Below are 20535 nucleotides of genomic sequence, written 5' to 3'. Positions count from 1 at the left end.
AATTCCCAAAATGTGGACTTAAGATTTTGGAGAGTTCCTGCTGTTAAAAACAGTAAATATGTCCATTTAAAGAAGATTAATACATCAAATTAATATAACCACTCTAGCATGCTTCCCCACCCCCTTAAAGAAGAATTCTAGAGACGTGCACTGAGTGGGAGGCTGTCAATAGAGACTGGATGAGAGAGAGACCATGACTCAGTCACTCATTCCTTTTGACATGGCTTTGAACCCAGTTATCAGCCAAACTGTTTTAATTCTAAGGCACACATTGCTTAATTTATATGCTTAATGGACCATTGCTTAAAGATAGGAAGGGAAAGGACAGCAAATGTTGCAATGCGCTTTATGAGGAGCACTAGAAGAGTAACATTTCTCCAAATTCATTTCAATAAAATCTTGAATATTCAGAAAAGAAGTATACTTGTGTATACATATACATATATATACATGCATACGTAGACAAAAGCACACGTGTGTGTATGTAAACATATCTATGCATGTGTATCTGTGTGTGTATATACATATATATTGTCCAGTTACCATGTACGTTTGTACCTATATATACGTATATACAGTAACTGTACAATCTATCATCTGAATCCGTACACATTTGAGAGTGAAAAGGAAGACTGTTCTTAATTACACTAGAACAACAGGCATTAATAAAAACATACCGTCACCCTATATATAACCACAAAATCTGCGTCTGTTATTTTAAGGAAAAGTTAGAAATGAGGGAAATAGATTTTAATCTCATTTTGTGCCCCTTTAGCCAATGTATATTAAATACGAACTAGTGATTAAAAATAAATAAATACATTCCAAAGTTTAAAAGAGGAAACTAGTGACATTTGTGTCCAATTTGTTTTTTTTTTGTTTAGAAGAATAAAGGCTATCTGTTATCTACAATGTGTTTTCTGTGGATAAGCACTTGCAGTCAGCAGCATGAATCCATTTGCCTTATCTCATCAATTAGAAACAAAACACACAAATCATCAAAAGCAGCCTGTTGATTTTTAATGCATAAAGTGTAAGATTTTCAAAAAGCATTTTTAAAATCTATTTGGGGACTTTAATATGTCTTTAACTTAAATGTCCATTTTATTATTCATTTGGTCCCCAAGCACAATATTTCAAAAGATACTTGTTGACAAATCATGATTTTTTCCCTCACGTAGTTAAATGGAAAGCAAATGGAACATCATGTGTCACTTGTTCAATGGGAAAAGGTAAAATAGGTCCATATTGGTCCAAATTGGTCTTGAATATTATAAAATGTTGCATTTGAAAAAAATGCTATAATATAATCACTAATATGTTAATTGAAAATGTTATACTTTTTTCCCTTAAAAATCACTTGCTTAATCATCTAACAAAAAAATGTACCAAATGGTTAGGTTAGAAATATTCATAAGGTGGAAGAGTCTCTGTCTCTCTGCAAAGATCTCAGGGGTTCTAGGCACTGGGAAGCATTGTAATAGTCTGACAAGTTGGGCACTGGGCCCTCAGCGAGAGCAGCCAGCTGGCCAGCAGAAGCAGAGGAGGGGACCACAGCTTTGTATCTTATCTTTGATGTGATGATGGGGGGCTCCATTTAATATGTCTCCTGAAAAAGATCCAAAGACACCTGCTTGAACCCAAGGTGCACTCAGCACTCTTTTGCTCCAAGACAGCTTTAGATGAAGGGGAGCTCTCCTTTTCCTGAGTGCTCTGATCAGGGGGAGCAATGTCGCCTGTGGGAGGTGCAGGCATAGCTTGATTAGGAGACAGGAGACAGAGGGGAACTGGGTTTGTATCTTTTATGGGAACAAAAGGAGGCCTCACATTTCTCTGAGTCTTTGGTGATAAACACGGGGTAGAGCCTCTAACTAAAGAAAACAGCACCCTGGCTGTCATAAAGTTACAACCAAGAAATCAGTGTTCCACCAGTGCTTGGTGTCTGGGCTCACATACCTTTCCACATGTCCAGGGAAATCTGCTCCCTGGTTATGACCAGCTTGCCTTTTCCAGTCCCTGCTATACTGGTGCTTCACGTTCTGAGCTGCTTCTGCTGCTTTTTGCTGCTAGAGATTACACTTTGCACATGGTCCAAGAGCGCAATCATTGCATGACCCATGGTCATGTCCATGTGAATTGCACGTAATGAATGTGCCTTGGCTCGTAGGAAATTTGGGTGAACATTGTCAGCTAGAAGGAGCAGTTCCAGGATTTTTTTTTGGCAAGTGAAGTCTATCCTGGTACTGTTATCAACACCCAGTTTGTTCTTCATTTAAGGTACAATTCTGGAGGGAGTGGAAATACTCCCATTTACAGAGCACCATTTGGTGGAAACAAATGCCAACGACCATGCAGTAAGTGCCACATGCTGAAGAACATGTTAGTCACATTACCCAATATCTACTTGACCTTCACAAAAGCCCTGGGAAGTTGGGAATTATTAGGCCCCAGTTAATAGGCAAGCGAAACAAAGCTCAAAGACTTGAGATAACTTTGTGCAATCACAGAGCCAGGATGGGATAGATAGCACTTAGTCCTTGGTCTGTCTGATTACAGGACCTGTGATTTTTCCACTAAGAAGCAGAAACTCAGATTTAACACCAGAACGCTTATTCAAAGTCTCATTTAAATATTCCTTCATACCATTTCATCTTGCTGATAGTTGTTTTAAATATCTGAAAAAATTATGGCTAGAGATACTAAAATTGAGGCTAATTTACAGCAGAGCATTTTCTGAACCAAATATGCTTGGGGAATGCAAGAATCAGTTAGGGTCATTGTCGAAACAAACTAGATCCTCCTTTTTTCTTTTTCATTTCCCCTGAAATGTTCTTCACCCATCGCTTTCCGTTTGATCTCAGCCATCTGGTTCTGCAGCCAGTAAAGGAAAATGTCAAATTCAACAGAATGAGTAGTACCGCTTGAGTTGAATCATAATTTAACTTTTTTTTCTTTGCCCTACAGGATACTTAAACAGTAACATTACTTAATAGTACATCCTAAGTTATGATCAATTCCCTAAAAATGTTGCCATTTCCTCAAAATGGAAAGGCAAGCACTAGGGCAAAGAGTCAAATATTCTGCCCTAATGTCTAATAACATATAAATTTGAGAGTTAACATTTACTTAATTGCCAGAGCAGTCATGCTAAGTGCTCAGTCTGACATATTATCAAGTGTTAAAAAGGATAATTTCTGGAGGGAAAAGAAAGATATGTAAAACCAAGAGACAATACTCTGCTAAAATCATCATCCAACTTTTTTTTTTTTGCGAGGATGATTGACCCTGAGCTAACATCTGTTGCAAATCTTCCTCTTTTTGCTTGAGGAAGACTGTCCCTGAGCTAACATCTGTAATATCTTGTATGTGGGATGCCACCACAGCATGGCTTAATGGGTAGTGTATAGGTCTGCACTGGGGATCCAAACCTGTGAACCCCGGGCCGCCAAGGCAGAGCACACAAACTTAACCACTATACCACTGGGCTGGCCTCTATCCAACTCTTTTTTAAAATCTTCACTTGAGCAGGTTGACTCAGTAGTTTGGGAAATGCTGGCTGACAGGAATGTATTGCTTGTAATCTTTGAAGAGGAGGAATGTGCTGGTTATTCTGCTGGCCTCTCCTCCCATCACATGGCCATTCTCTGTCCTTTTCTTCTGACCCCAGACTGCATTTCTTAGACTCCTTTGCCCTGTGACTTCCAGACGGGTTTTGGAAGGTGGTAGTGGAAGGCTTCAGCAGCTAGAGATCAGAAGGCAAAGACAGAGAGATCAGAATCTCTTTAGCCCTTCCTCCCTGCCTTGGGATGCAGTTGGTTCTCCAGACGGCCGGCCCCTTCAGCTCTTACTGGCTTCTGCCAGCACTGGCTCTTCTCCTAAGACCTTCGGGTGAAGGAAGAAAACAGTTTCCCACAGTATCCAGTTATTAGGCTCTGGATGCCTCACTTATTTGGTGGTCCATTAACTTGCCTACTCATTTGGGCAATGCTCTCTTTGTTACTATCTCTTCAGATAAATCATTTGAGTGGAATTCTGTTGCCTGCCAGGGCCCTGAGGTGGTGGGGAAGAAATCAGCAGAACAGTAGTGTCTTAATTCTAGCACTTCTTGGATGTGTGGCCCTAAGCAATATATTCAATTCCTTGTGCTTCATTTTTGTCCTCTATGAAATGAAAATAACAGTTGTACCCACTTCATAAAGTGCTTAGCTCAGTTAATACAGTGAAATACCTGCAATAAATGTTACTACTAGCTTGGATGAAGAAAGGAGAATGCTTGCTTTTCCTGGTTTGAATCACTAGGTGTGTGGTCTATACTTACCCACTATGTGACCGCCTCAGAATGTTGCCTGTTGGTAAACATTGGGATATAGCTGGGCTGATAGTTAGGAAAGAGATGGTTTGATTCTGGTTTTTGTAGCTCATTATATTATAAATTCCTTGAATCTCCAAAACTTCTATTTTATTTCTCCTTAATGCCCTACTGTGTGTTACCTTAAAAGAATCTGTTGGGGAAAAAAAAAAAAGAGTCTGCTGGTAGCTACTAAAGACAGGCTAGGTGAACTGCAGTTCATGTACACAAGTTGTATTCACCAAGCTGTTGGTAATAACAGCAGAGCTGACACACGTGTGGAAAGGAAATGGCCTTCTTTTCAATTCTGGAACACATGTGGACAGTTACCAACATAACACAATTCCATAGTGTGAACATTTAGGAAACAAAAATCTTCCCTCCAATCTGTCTTATTTGGAAGAAGATCTAGAGCATGCATGCTGATGAAGCCACCAACAGAAAAATGGGATTTAGTCCCCGGTTGATGAGAAATTCTGTGTGTGATCCTGTGCAAGTGCTTCTTGGCCCTGTAAGCCTCGGCCTTATCACCCAGAGCTTGTTGGACCAGGAGAGCTCCTGCTCCGTTGTTCACAGCCCGGTTGAATGACTGCAGGCTTACTGGGGGCCAAGCAGAGAAAAGCTCAGAAATTTTAGAAATTTAGGAATTTCCTAAAAAGCTAGGAATTTCATCTTGGAAAAGCTGAAAGCTAGGAATTTCCGCTGTCAGGGAAAGCAGGTGAGGTCCAGATTTCTTGTTCGCTGTTCTTTCAGGCCAAAGGAAGGTTGAGTGACAAGGGAGCAGCCTCAAGGGAGCATAACCATTGGTTAGCAAACTCATAGTTATGTCCTAAACAAGATGAAGCTCCAAAAAGCTGGTTTGGTTTCCCAGACGCCTCACCAAATGCTAGCAGATAGATTTGAGAATGCCAAACTTCATCTCTTTCAGATTCGTTTGTCCTTCCCTCTCCCACTCCCTTTTCCAGCTCCTTCCCACATTTCTTCCGCCCTTCCTTTTTTAGACCTATGCCTGTCTCCCTCTGTGCTGTGCCCTCTTGATTGGCTGCTAGAAGGGATTTCTTTTTTCCAGAGGCAAAGGGGATAAGAGAAAGCAGTTGACAACTGGTCAACTTTTTCTTTATTCTGCTGCAACGGTGATAAATCCTTTCCCTTCTGCAGCCCCTCACGCGTTGGCAGGGCTTTGGGCTCTCTATTCTGAGTACATTGCTTCTTCATTCTTTTCCTTCAGGTTTTCGTTTGTTGGCTTATTTTCTATAATGTAGCATTGTAGGATTCTTGTAGGATGAGTGCAAAAAGGGCAGTTTCTTTATCAACATCATCAATGTTCTTAAGGCGCTGAACGTAGAAGACGGGGCTAGGCAGAGATGTCTAAGAGAGGCTTCCTTTTCCAGAGGATTGTAATCTACCTGGGAAGCAGGATCTATATAAGTGATAAAATATAACCCAAGTCCAAGTAAGGAGGAAGGTGCAAAAAACAAAGAGCCGTCCACATTTGGCCATTGCCAGCTGCTCAATCACTGGGATGTGTCTTACAAGAGGGTTCTTAGCCCAGCCCAACGCCAATTGAGAAAAGGATTGTCCCCATTTTACAGATAAGGAAAGTGAAGTCAAAGAAGAGAGATGGCCTCCCGCTGAGTATGATTCACCAGATCCCATTACCCACTCTATGAGGGGAAAAATAACGAGTGGGTTAAACAATAGGAATTCAAGACAAAAGTATTTATTGAGAGCCAAGCAATTTGTGTTTTAACGAGCCCTCCAAGTTATTCAGAGACAGGCTAAGGCTGAGAACCATTGACCCAGGGAAAAGAGTTCCAGCTGTGTGGGGAAGCAGGCAATCAGAGGTGGAGACAAGGTGATGAGGCAGGATTGAGTGGCAAATAGTGAGAATCCACACCTCTGCGATGCCAGCATGCAAACCTCCCTGGGTAAGGATGGCCCAGTAAAGCACTCTCTTAGTGGTACCTCTAAGAGTAGACTGGTGTCCTGCCAAGGCTAGAACTTGAGGCCTCTGCTGGGTTCTCTTAGACCCAGTGTGTTTGCATCTCTCATTACCCTGAAGACAGTTGGCCCTGAGGACTCCTTCTGCCTAAAGGTTTAGAGAGCTCCTCGGAGGCCTTGAAGGAATCCTCAGGCAACAAACGTGGGACTATCTTAAAATGCTCATGCTCCATTTGGGTGCTTATAAAGAGTTAACCTTGGCGAAATGTGAGTATTACCCTTGAATGCCTTGGGTTGAAGGGAAAAATTAACAAGTGAATGATCTGAATCATTTCTTTTCCTACCCTGGAGCAAGCCTTTAAAAAAATGAAACTGCTCTGTCATGGTGGAGACAGCCTGCCATAGAGAGATGATTGAAAGAGTCTTCAGGACAGACAATTTGTCCTTCAATTTCATTTTCACTTTGATTATTGTGAAATCGGATTTAAGTGTTGACCATAGCCTCCAATTCCAGCCAGCTGAAAAGATAAGCACATTTGTATTTGTATGGACAAGCCCAAAGACTTTTGATTGGAGTCTCAATCCAGATGAAAACAATGCTTTTAAATACGGGTTTCCCACATGGGGAGATTATTTCTTACTGCTGTTACCAAGGATAATCAATCAGTTGATTATGTAGTTGAACAGAAAGTATCTCTTTACTGCTGGTTGGAGTTGTAACGTCATCTGTTGCCCAGAGCCTTTACTTTGGCGTCATCTGTCGGGATATTGAGGAAGAGACGGAATAACAGAGAATCAGAAATCATGTTCCCCAAACTCTAACTATAAGAACTTTACAAACATTCATCCCCAAATTCTCCTTGAAATCTGTTGATTGTGGGTAGAATACACACATTTATGCCAAGCTCAGTTATGGGCTTTTTCTTTTGGTTTTGGTTTTGGTTTCTTTGAGCTATACATTATATAATCTAGAATCAGTCACTCACTCTTGGGTTGCAATGAAATGTAAACAAGTTGATTTTTTAACTTTTTTCTGGCATCTTGAAATTCAAAACTGATTGCTTATATCTACTTGTACCTTAAGGAAAAATCAGAAGAAAATAAACCCTGAAAACATTAGCACTTTGCATTTGGCATATATATGTTCAAAGGATATGTGTCCATGATATGATAGAAAACATCTTACTGATGTTTATTTCAGTTTCTTCATGGAAATTTTATTTAATTGTTTACTTCAGTAGATAATATAGAACATGTCATTGTATCATTGAATCCTTTCAATTAATTTTGAATGGAGAGTTTGTGGGACCATGGGCTTCTCACTCGTCTCTAATCAAGGCTTCTTTCTGTTATTGCCATTTCATGTGGATTGAAAAACACTAATCATATTTATAAAATAAACAAGAGCCTCTTTCCTTCAGATTTTTGTCAGAAGTTATATTGGGTAGCTTCTGTTGCCTTCCCAAACTTATGTTATAGCTTTTTGTTGTGTCTTCTCATAAGCTCTCTGAGCTATCCTGTGTCATCAACGAAGTTGGCAGAGAGGAAAGACCCAGGACACTGTACTGCTGGATCAAATGAGGTATATAATAATGAAGAGGTGACGTTGAAAGCTATCAAATGGTCCAGAGAGAAAATGCAGACTCTCTGTCACTCAGTCCCAACCTTCTTGGTTGTATGCATCCCTTGATGTTTGATGTGCTATGAATCATGACAGGTTCATAGGTTTTCTTACCCTCTCTCAGATTTTTAATCTTTTCATCTTCATTTCCTTTTCCAAAATGTAAAAACCCTCATGTTTGGCTTATGTCAAAACAACAACAAAAATACAAAATCCTGTTGACCCTATGTTCCTCTCTAGCTCTCTGCTCAGTTCTCTGTCCAGGACATGGTCTCACTGTCAGCCTTCTCCATGGAATGTCTTTCCTTTTCCTTCCTATCTGGCTGCTTTACTCATCACTGTCTTGCTTTTGTCACGATCATCAGCATATTTTTGAATTTAGGTTCTATTTCTTCCCTTTCTGAGTAGTTGTACAGCTCTAGTCATTGTCACGTTTCTTTCTTGAAACACTCCTCTCCCATCTCTCCCTTGACACCATTCTTTTCTGGTTCTTCTCTTAATTTTCCTACCACTCTTCATTCTCCTATTTAAGTTTCATTTCTCAGGCCAAGATTTGAATAATATTGTGCCTTAGGGCTCCATCTTGATTGTCTTCTCATCTGTACCCACTCATAAATATATTGTCCCCAAGAGCAACTATGTCCTGAATGACTTCCAGATCTGTACCTCTAAGATAGGCTGTTTGCTTAAACAGGCTGCCTGAGCTCCAGAACTCTTTTGCTCATTTGTTTACTAATCATCTCCATTTACACTCATGTGCTACATAATGACGTTTCAGTCAACGATGGACCACATATACGACAGTGGTCTCATAAGATTAGTACCGTATAGCCTAGGTGTGTTGTAAGCTATACCATCTGGGTTTGTATAAGTACACTCTATGATTGCACAAAGATAAAAACATCTAAGGACATATTTCTCAGAATGTATCCCCATTGTTAAGCAACACAGTAGTGTCCTTGTCCTTTTTGTATTACAGCTAAAGCTCTACAGTCTACTCCCTTACCCAAACCGGAACTTGGGATTTATTCCTGGGTTTTTCTTTTCGGTCATCCCCTCCATGCAGCTCATAGATGCCAGTCTCTGACAGTTCTCATCCTAAGTATCTCTCTGATGTGTCCCTTTTCTCCATCCTTACTATCTCTGCCTTAGTTCATGTCTTCATTGTCTCTGCCCTAGATTATTGCCGTGGCCTCCAGTAGATTCTCTACCTCTAGTTATGCAACCTCCAAGAGACTCCTGAAGAATCTTTATGAAATGGCTATCCAGCATTTTATTGTTCTGCTTATAAATCTTACATGGCACTCTAAATCTTTCAATATTAAGTTCCAATTTCATAAATGGCTTTTAAGGCCCTAGGATTTGTGCGCAGCTCCATTTCTATCCTCCTGCACTGCCTCTCCCCATTTCTAACCTGCTGCTACCTCTAAATACTTAGAATCCTTGAACATATTTTTTGTATCTCTGGACTTTTCACATGCTGGTTCTTGTGTTTATACCTCCTTTGTCTTGATTATTCCCTCTTCCCCCACCCCATTAGCAAACACCTGCTCATCTCTGAATACTAGGTTTGAAATGATCTCCTGGAAGCCCTCTGCTACATGCTTCTCATTTTTTCACTCACACCAGAAGTAAGTCTCCTCAGTGATCCTAGAGTCTGAGGCATGCTCCTATCCTAGTGCCATCCCAGTATTCTACAAGTTTCTGTTTGTGGCCTGTCTCTACCACTTGCATAATCTCTGCGAATGGTTCTTAGAGTCATTCTTACACCAAATGTCAAAGTACAAATAGTCAATAAGGTTTGAAAAGGAAGGATAAAAGGAATAAAACTTAAATGAACTGAAAATTTGATTGCTTGACATTTAATTTAGGTCAATGGTGTGCCACTGTGGTGAGCTATCTCGTTCTGACTCACAAGGGTAACTGTTAAAAAATCAGGAATTTTGCCAGCTAGTTGTTAAGCTGTTTGAAGCTTGAAATTGGCCATGGTGGGGATATTTACACCAGGGAAATCAACAAAAACTATAAATCAGGGCTTTTCTTTTTCAGAGTCAGTTTTCCAGTGGATGACTGACATTCACAATTATGGTATAGTCAATTAATCCATGCTCATGTCTGCCAAAGTTGTGATACCGGTAAAACTCCTAGAAGCCAGTTTCTGACAGGTCACATCCTACAGCTCTCTCCAATGTAGGTTTCTCTCCATTCCCACCACCCCTGCATGAGTTCATGTCTTGATTGTCTCTGCCCTAGACTAGTGCTGTTGCCTCCCAGTATACTGTAGCAACAGAAAAATATTATTGTTAAATCTACCACTAGAATAATGTTTGGATAAGAACTCGGCCAGTCTGGAATTGAAGAAAAGAAGATAGTTATCTTTACTTGGGAAAAATAATTCATAGTGCTCTTCTTTTTTGGTTTGTTTTTGTTTTGTGAGAAAGATTGGCCCTGAGCTAACATCTGTTGCTAATCTTCCTCTTTTTGCTTGAGGAGGATTGTGCCTGAGCTAACATCTGTGCCAAGCTTCCTCTATTTTATGTGGGATGCCACCACAGCATGGCTTGATAAGCAGTGCTAGGTCCACGCCCAGGACCCCAACATGTGAACTCCAGGCCGCTGAAGTGGAATGCGCCAAACTTAACCACTAGGCCACTGGGCTGGCCCCTATAGTGCTTTCTTTTATAAAGAGAGCACTTTTGATTCACCATTAGTTACCTATGAAGTAGTTTTTCCTGTTGTGATAGGTAGATTTCTACAGACTGAATCTGTGACCATGGCACTTATTTTCAAAATAGTTGGCCAGGGCTGGGTTACACCCTGTAGCTATGTGACAATGACAGTAATTTGATCACAATGGTGTTGATCCCATAACTTTTGACCTCATGATTATCCTGTTCTAACTAGCTGATCAACAGCAGTTCATCAATGAAAATATCCACCAGAGGGAATATTATTGTAGGGACAGTTATTAGAGCCATCTCCACCTTGACTTTGCCCCAAGCTTAGTCTGGGGAAAGAGCTCCTGATGTTTCCTCAGCAGCAGTTTGCTGCCACCCAGCCTGGCTTTAAGTACATCCATAATTAACACTGGTAGAGGTGCAGGAATGCAAGATTGCCACATTTTCTTCTAAGCCACGCAGCCTCATTAAGAAAGTAAAACGTTTGTGAGTCTTTCATGCAGCTTTTCTCCCTCTGGGTTGTTGAAGCTCTCTGGCTGTCAGCACAGCACTCTGGGCCAGGAAAGTTCAGAGAATTACTTCAATAATATGACAGCCTCTTCCATTTAAAATGGAATTCAATGCCGGCTCCCCTCAGAGGCATTCATTGAAATTCTGTGCATGATCCATTCCTCTAGTCATTTAACAATGTCTCTTATGTTTGCCCTGATTTAAAAAAAAAAAAGAAGGAGAGAAAGAAAACTAGCTTTGTAGATGTGATAACATGGATCAGGATGTTATAATTGCAGTGAAGAGGCCCCCGAGCTTGCAGTAATAGGATGGTTCATCTGATGTGTACTGCCATTAGAAAATGACCCATGCGTGGATGTTCTCAGGGGACAGTAAAGAGGCTTTTAAGAATTACACTCTGTGCAGTATGAAAGCTAATGAGCAAAAGAGCAAGAAGGAAGAAAAACTGCTGCTTCAGGAAGCATAGTTCCACTTAGGGCCTGACATAGCTTTCCTCAAATTCATTAGGATGGACTGGTCTTCATGGGGACGTGTACTGTAATACCTCCATTCCCAGACAGACTCCCCGCAGGTCATTCTGCATCATATTCCTAAGGAATTAGAACCACTGAATAATAAATGGTAAGGAAAAGAGAGGGAATGGATGCTGAGACTACCAATAAGGAAGGTGAAAGCAGGCATTTACACAAAGATGACAAAAGTCATGATGGGCTTCAACAGCAAACAAAATAAAGCAATTTCTTGTACTCCCCTTTTTGAATTTTTTGGACCATTTTATACTATTTCACTTTATATATAAGAACAGGACAGTACCTGATTATGATTTTCAGGCTAGATATTTTTATCCTATATCTTAATTTTTGACATGTTTGAAGATAAAAAAGAAGTGTCTTCCAATTCTGCTTTTTTGTTTTAAAAGTCCCGCTAGGGTTTTAGCTCGCATAAATTAGGAGACGGGTTTAGAGGTAAAATGCTTCAAAAGATTCACATCTTGCTTTCAAAGTTGACTCCACTTGGCCTACATTGTCCACTTGGGATTTATCACCTGGGAGTTATCTTAGAGTAGGATGTTTGTAAAGGCCAGTAAAACCAGATGCCTTCCTGAGCGCCCAAGAACTCCTGGTTCTGGAAGGCCTCAGTGTAAGTGGAACTGTTGGCGCTGTCTTCCACTTTACATGAGGGTAGGGTAGCAGGTAGAGGTCATCCATTGCCCCAAATTCACCTCTTTGAAGCGTAAGGTGTTAGTTCTTCTTTCAGGAAACCATAGAGATATTATGATATCATGCTGCATATCTGTTTTCCACACCCACGGCTACCTTGAGCACCAAGGTGCTGTCGGTAAATGAAGCTAGAAAGGTCTCTCTGTGTTAGAGACAGTGCCCTAGTAACAAAGTAAAGCTTGGGAACAAATCCACAGTGTTCACAGAATTAAAAGGCATAATGATGTGTCTATAAACCCCGGAAGTACAGCCCTCTGCAAGTGGCCTGGAGATTTTGATCTCCAGGCCTTCGTCTGATATCCCAGGTCATTTTGTAAAGCCCCCGTGTGTCTTCTTTCACCTACCTATTTTTGTCCTTCAAATACTATGAATACTATTTTTGCCTCCAAAGGCCAAGTGACTTTCCTAGGGGTAACCAGGTGCCTAGAAGAGTCACATAACTGAATTGGTGTTACATTTAATGTAGAAAAGTTATTTTTACCTTATATTTTAAGATCACTTTGAGAAAACAATCCAAAGTAAATATACAGAGTCTTCAAAGATTGTGAGGCGAGCCATTATTTGAAATGGTCCTAGTACTTGAAAAGTGTAGCATCAGCTGATTAGAAACTAATGACATAAATGAAAATGTCCATTTGACTAACTTCCACTCCACTCCCACCTGACTGTCTGTCTGGTGTTCCATTATCTGAGTAATAAAACTTTAAAACTGTTTTTGAGTGGTATGAGTCGATTTTGACAGGGCAATTATGCTTTACTCTTGATTTTCTTTCTTTCTTTGACGCTAACAATATCTTGTTCAACAAACTGCATCAAAACTCTTGTCCTCTTTACTTAATGGCTTTAACTATTGAGAAAAGAATTACTGAAATAAGTGGACATTGAGTACTTGCCACGCTAAAGGAATTGGGTTAGGATATGAGAGTCGGAAGAACGTATAAGAAATAGTACTACAATGTAGTGAGCAGGAGCAAGGGTGCCAAAGTCAGAAAACCACAGCTTAAATTGCAGCCTTCCCTCCTACCAGGTGTGTGACCTTGACAAGTTCCTACGTCTCTCTAAGTCATAGTTGTCTCTTTTGTAGAAAAAGTTTAATAACAGTGACTGCTTCCCAGGATTGTTACGACAATAAAGATAAAAGCACATAATTCACTATTTGGATTAAAGTTAAGTGACCAACAAATACAGCTAGTTAGCTATTTATATCCTCTTCAAAGAAGATGAAAATGTAGAGGAATCGATAGGAAGTCAAGACGCAGAACCAGGCAGATCTTGGAAAGTGGCACAATGCACAAACTGTAAAGTTCAGCAAAGGGAGAGGCGAGTCCTGGATCAGCATTTTTCTTCTTCATCTTCTTCACCAGCCATGCCACAGCTGAACTGCTATGATTCCGTCTTAAAACTTTGTACAGAGCAGAGTTTGAATTCATAATCAAACAGCTCACCAGTTCTTTAGGAACTCGGAGAAATATTTTATCCTGGTTCATCCAAGATAAGTGATTTTTATATTAAGCAGGTTATTAACTTTAATCATTGGAAAAGACATTCTACCATATTAAGAAGATTTTACTTAATAAATACAGCACAAAAATTCTACTATTTGGGCGGGTTGGGGGAGGTAGTGAGAACTGGTTAGCTTGTCAATTAATTTGTTCTGTAGATATTTGCCTTCTTAACTACTCGCTTCCCCACCTTAAACCTCCAAACCCAACAACAACAGCTAGGGCAACAAAAACCTGAAAATACAGGTTTCTCCTTTATCATTTCATTCATTTCCAAAACGTTGGATCTGTAACAAAGTATTCAAATAAGATTTAAATAATGTTAGTCAAAATCACACCAATTGATAATCTCTAATCAATTTACACATTCTGATTTTTCGTAATTGTGCTACATCAGGAAAAATGTTTCCTTGACAGAATATTAATGGGTTATGCTCAAACTACAAATCGTATTCAATAACTGTTGTATTTTAGTAGAGACACTATTAAATTTTCAGATTTATAAGATCCAGACATTTTAAATCTTATAAATCTTCAGTCTTAGCAGAGTGCCTTCTTTTATTTGCTAGGAGGCATTTGTCCATTCCTAACTTTTTTATCTTCAGAAAATAAATGATGCATGTGACTTGAAAATCGAATTAATCTTGACTGAAAAAGAAATAATAAAAATAGCTAATGTTTTTATGATCTCCATAGCAAGCCTACAGGGCAGATACTGTTGCTGTTTCTGTTTTGTAAGATGCATTGTATCTTGCTAATCCTCAATAAATACGAAAAAACGATCATTTCACAGCTAAGAATTGACAAACTGGAACACATTTCTCATTTGAATAGACGAGATAAGCAGGTTGCTACTAGTGCTGCCATCTCTGCCTTTGGGTGTGTCGTGTTTCGGGCAGACACAGCTAGTTCATTCTTAGGTCACTGCTATCACATTTCTATTCATCTATTCCTGGACCAGAGCTCAGATTCACATTCCAAACAGCCTCCAGTCTGAAAGACCATTTTGATATCTACCTTCAGTGACATAATTTGAAGAAATGGGTACCTCCAATTAAACCATTCCAGGTGTAAATTTCTTGCCTGGACAGTGAATTGAGAAATGAATGAGATTCATGAATATAAATTGGGCTTTCCTTACACTTAAGTTTTCATTTTGAAATTGTAGACCGTTACTCGCTCCCCACATAAATCTTGATTTGCCTTAAGTGTGTTTACTGTGGGAACCCCAGTGCAGAGCTGGAAGACCATTGCTGTGCATAACTGAATATTAGAGTTCACAAATCATCGTCAGAGGAGGCCTGGGGAGGGAGACGCTGCAGTGTGACTGCCTCTGTGCTCTCAGCAAAGATGAATTGCGCTCTTCCAGGCTCTGCATCTTTATTGGGATGAGAAGACCCAACCTCCTCACTCTTTCTCTCCTTGAATATTATTTGATGTGTGCTTCCTCTTCCTTCCAAGACCTTTTGTTTTTTGTATGTCTTAATATCTCTGTTTTCATAAGACTTATATTCGCTTCTCTTCAATTTTGGGTTAGAACTGGTGTAATAAATGAATCTCTCAGAGGCCACCTCAATTTATTTTTGAACAGACTCTGTAAAAGAGTCATTTTGAAGATGACTCTGTGAAAGGATGGAAGGATTCAATAAGCAAATACATAAATAATCTTCATACACAAGGCCACTGCACCTCTCCTCCGCTCCTCCCCTCCTTCCTTTCCTCTCCTGTTTTTGTTTACTTAGTAGCTGTGTGTATTCTGCAAAAGGGCCATTGAGGCCAGCTGGGCTTTCAACATAGGACCAAATATAAGTCAGAATTTTAAAAGACATTTCTCTCATTTTCACCCTGTGCTTTGAATCTTCAGCCAGAAACAAGGATCTATGATATTTGCCATTGCGTGAATTTGAGAGTGTGCTCCCATTGCCTACTCTTTGCTATAGAACTAAATGGTAAGGAAGACTTGGTCATAGGTTTTCTACAATCATACCAAGTTATTTTCTTGCATATATAATAATTCTTGCTACAAGGCATATGATGTGGCTAGAAATAATGTCCTCATGAAATAGTAAAATAGCAACAGAATTTTTCAGGGCAAATGGATATATGAATTAAGGGAGGAAATCTAGACAATGGGAAATAATAGAAGACAATTTTTTTGCCATTAATGTTAAAAGCAATTTCTCCCCCGTGCCTCTGCATATGAGGCATTTGGGAGGTGGTGAGGACTGTGACATGGCCTTCGTCACATTTCTTATTCCCAAGTCTGATAGTTTTTCCCTGTTGTATAAACTATAAACACTTTAGCTATGCAGCCCTCTGAGCTGACGTTAGTCTTACACAGATCTGCAGAGCATATTAAAGGAAGGCTTTGACTGTGTACAGTGGACACAGTGTAGCTAGAAGGAAGGTGGTCAATACTCTTATATTCTTAACATGTAGTGTCTCTACAAGAACTTAAAATAACTCAAGTTAAAACCACTATGAAAATGAAGTCGGGTGAGTAATGTCAATGTAAAACAATGTGACACATAAAGAAGGTCAAAGGGTGACTTTGTAAATTACACCCTTGCTTCACACACCAATCTCAGGCACAGGTCAGGCCTCCCAACTTGGCTTTTCCCCTAGTTTGCTCTCTCATGAGTTCTAGACTGACTACACCTTGTTTCCATCTTGTTTTATGAATTGAACTGATCTCCTAACTCAGGGACTGTTTGCAAGCCATTTCCCCAATATTTCTAAGATGAGTGAAGATGTTTTTTGTATGGCAAAAGAGAGCTAAATATTGTCCTCTATAAAGACTATAATTTTACCTTTCTTCAATATAAAGTTAAAACTCTCACATGCACTCAACTAGAGAGTATTTGTTAGCAATGCATATTGATTAGGAAGTTTTTTACCCTTTGTTTCAATTTTTAAAATCCTATTCTAAAACTTACAGTCTTTAAGAAAATCTATGATTTTAAAGATTCTATCTCAGAGAATTGTATCAAGACAGCAGTTCCACTTATTCTCAGATACTCCATATGGTTAGTACCAGGAGCTCTGAAAAGACCCTATTTTATAGCATGAAGTGAATCTGTTTCATTTTTCTACCACCATGTCATTTTCACCTGTCATAAATTTCTTCCCAACATTTATAAGAACAGTTCACAGCCTTCCTTTAAGAATGCATTTTAAACCATTTGTTGTGGTAAGAATTAAAATAATTAGAACAAATAAATTATGGTCTACTTAAAAAAGGAAGAAAAAAAAATCCAACTAACTGACGCCTCCAGAAGAACACAAGCAGATAAATGTTTTAAATGCTGTATTCTGTATTATCTATTACATGTACATGGTCACCTATTGGAGTGTTTTCTCTTGGGAGTTAGTGGTGAAACAAGACATGCTATATTTTTCACTTTCTGTTGCCTTTTGTCTAAGGCAATGGATGTTGAATTAGGGTAGTGAATCATTTTGTTCACTAGGACATGGAAAATAGAATGCATCTGAAGGTAATAGGTCATTTGGTGATCTCTAGGTGAAATGAGGTTGTGCAGAAAGGTAAGAGAATAAGAAATAAGCTTGATAATCTGTGAATTCTCCAAACGTCATCAAACCAAAGCTAAAGACAAACATGAAAGGTATAATTTATAGCTATCAACTTGTGTCGATAGAGGTCTCTGTTTTTGTGTTGTGAAGAATTTACCATTGTCACAAGATGCTCATTGGGCTGTTCTGCATAAGGATGGAAATATCAGTGAATTTTTTGCAGTCATACTCTTGTCCACCCTTAGAAGCAAAAAATGCATTCTTAGGAAATAACGTTCTTGAGAGTGTTATCTGGATAACATTCGTGATATGGAAATTGAAATGTCTGAATCTTGCCTTGTGAGCAAGTGCTCTGACCCCATGAAATATCACTTGTGTTCTTCCTGGCACAACCAGTTCAAAAAGTGGTTTTTCTTTGCAGGTTACCAGCCAGTCTTGTCTGGTCAACAAGGGTTCCAAGGCCTACTGGGAGTGCAGCAGCCGCCTCAGAGTCAGAGCGTGATGAGCAACCAAACAGGAACTCCGGTGCAAAGCGTGATGGTCTCCTACCCAACCATGTCTTCTTATCAGGTGCACATCAGCAGCTTGGAAATTATGGGTCATAAAGTAGCACTTGCCAAAGTAGAGGCTATGGATATGTCCCTATGTCTGGTGGTTGGCTGGGTGGTAGGTGCTAGGCACAGCCATTGTTAATGGTTGACTTTGAATCAAGATTGTAATAGACAAGTAGAAAATGGGAACCGTAAGCTTCTATAACTACTATGACTTTTGAGTGCTCTGCCAGGGGTGGCCCCATAGAAACTTTTATTTGTGGAAGAAAATTCCTTAGTCTAAAGTTCTATTCACGAAGACCTTTGGGTATTCTATTGAAATTTTGCTTATTGAGAGAAAGCCCTCTTGACAAACTCCCATTCATTTTTGTACACACCCCAACTGTTTATTTTACCACAATTTTATAAGAGATTTTAAAATGGCATTTCAGATTCATTCAAACAGCATTTATGGGCCTAAAAATTGCATTTTTAGACTAAACCCATATCTGATATTTAAAACATTTTATGCACTCTTTTGTGATTTATATCCTGAAATACACTGGAAGCGGAAACAAAGGGTTAGTGAAATGCTTTCATCATTAAATTTGGCTGCACCGGGTACTTCTGGACCTAAAGAACTTATCCTCAGCCCTCCTACCCTGACAATCTGTATTCACATTGCATCAATTCCTATCTCCAGCTCCATATTAGAGGTTCCTTACACCTGCAGTTTGAGAGCCAGGTAGGTGGCTGGGACAAACGCCCCTTTTGCTATAGATGGGTCCAGGCCACTTTTTTGCATAAAACCAGAATGGGAGCTTCACTTTGCAAACTGAGAGAAATCCAGAGCAGGAGATCCAGGCTGCAGTACCTGGAGGGTAACGAGACAGAAAGAGGGAAACTCAGAACTAACATGTTCGGAGTATTTATTGCCTGCCAGACATGTACCAAGCACTGTCCATAATCCCTGCAATCCTTTTAGTGGTAGTTTGAAGTATCATTATGCAAATTGTCTAGGGAATCAGAGAGGTTAAGTGACTTGCCCAATGTGAAACTGCTGATAAAAGTTAGAGCCGGGATTGGTGACATGTTAGATCTAACCCAAAAGCTTGAATGTTTTTCATGACACCACAGTAGCTCATTGCATGCCCCAGAATAACCTCGTCATGCAGGGTTCTCTCTTGTCTCTTCCTACAGGTGCCAATGACCCAGGGTTCTCAAGGACTGCCCCAGCAGTCTTACCAACAGCCAATCATACTACCTAACCAGGCAAGTCAAGGGTCACTCCCAGCCACTGGAATGCCTGTTTACTGTAATGTCACACCGCCGACCCCTCAGAACAACCTTAGGCTGATTGGCCCACACTGCCCCTCCAGCACTGTCCCCGTGATGTCAGCTAGCTGCAGGACAAACTGTGCGAGTATGAGCAACGCCGGGTGGCAGGTCAAATTCTGAGTGATCTGGCTGGAGTACATTTCTTCAGATATTACTCATGGCCTTTAAGGGAAGATGAGCAAGGTGGAAAACTGGCTGAGGACTTAAGTATTCACTCAACACTCAAATGATTGCTGCTGGTATTCTGTAAAAAAAAAAAAAAAAAGACTAATACACACATTAGCTGGTTAATGGTGCATATTTCTGTCATGTCTGCTAGGTATGCCTTTATAGCTTAGCTAGTGACATGAATTCATCAAGGTAAGATTTTCTCCTACCACTGAATACCACTGTGTAGATTATAATATCCCTAATTTGGATTCTTAGTTTTGTACTTTGTGTTGAGTTTGTGATGCGAAAAGTATTTAAAAATTATATACTGAAATCACATTGTACCAAAGCTGCAATGGAAAAGAAAAGAATTGATGAATGGAAGGAATAATTTATATACTCTATAGAGTTTTCTTTTTTTAATGGATATATACTGTATTGTAGTGTTTAATCAAAATAAAATTATTTGACCTTACAGAGGAAGGTCATGTTTTTACTACCAGTTTGGTTCACTCTCTCTTCAATGTGTGTTTGCTTATGTGTCACTGTTATCCTCTTTGAGCCTATTTCATGGACAATGCATGGAAAGGATGTTCCAGGCATTTTTTAAGTGAACTGGCATCACATTGGGAGATGTGGTAGACAAACCGTTAACCAATGCTACAGGCATCCTGGAAATAAGATGGCACCCATTTCATCCATTCATTGACTTCACATTTTTTAGATGTATACTTTGGTTTTAGTTTTAGATCTATTGAATGCATGTAGCTATCCTTCCCCAATTAGGAAAACCTGAATGTCTTGGTAATAGCAGCCCTATACCAAACCCGGTTCTACCTTCATTCAAGTTCCACCATCTACCTGGAAAATAAGATTTCTTTGTTTAGAGGAAAATCAGAAGAGGCATGGTCTAATTCCACCAATTATATTGGGTCATGCAATGTAAAGTGCCACTAGTATTGACAGTGAGTCAATACTCAAAGATGCTAATGTTTGTCCTAGTAACATAGAAGGAAGTAAAATATAGCAATAATTTGGTCACAAAGACTCAGAACACTGGCAAAACATTTACAAGAAGCTTGTTCCTGTCCAATCTCCAAATGTTTAATCAATTGTGGATTCTGCAGGTAAGATTGGTTTATAAAAGCCTTTGAGAAACAATAACA

At 39.6% G+C, this 20535-nt stretch overlaps 1 protein-coding gene across 41 annotated transcripts in view; it reads left to right on the top strand.

Annotated features, from left to right (window-relative positions):
- ARPP21 (cAMP regulated phosphoprotein 21) overlaps nt 1-19868 on the top strand; it is a 153021-nt gene extending 133153 nt beyond the window's left edge. For 40 of the 41 annotated variants that reach the window (XR_011496301.1, XR_011496308.1, XR_011496307.1 and 37 more), the window contains 2 exons: nt 17773-17921; nt 19082-19868. Coding sequence is in view for 33 of the 41 variants with exons in the window: in XM_070492476.1 (XP_070348577.1) it covers nt 17773-17921; nt 19082-19339 (407 nt within the window). In the remaining 8 variants the exon portion in view is untranslated. Of the gene's footprint in view, nt 1-2277; nt 2355-17772; nt 17922-19081 lie in introns of all 41 variants that reach the window. The other variant, XR_011496298.1, reaches the window with a different exon arrangement.
- Nucleotides 19869-20535: the final 667 nt, after the last annotated feature.

The sequence above is a fragment of the Equus asinus genome, chromosome 21 (genome assembly GCF_041296235.1).
Source record: "Equus asinus isolate D_3611 breed Donkey chromosome 21, EquAss-T2T_v2, whole genome shotgun sequence".
Classification (NCBI taxonomy): domain Eukaryota; kingdom Metazoa; phylum Chordata; class Mammalia; order Perissodactyla; family Equidae; genus Equus; species Equus asinus.
Note: the sequence above shows the minus strand (reverse complement) of the source record. Positions and strands in the feature narration are given on the sequence as shown.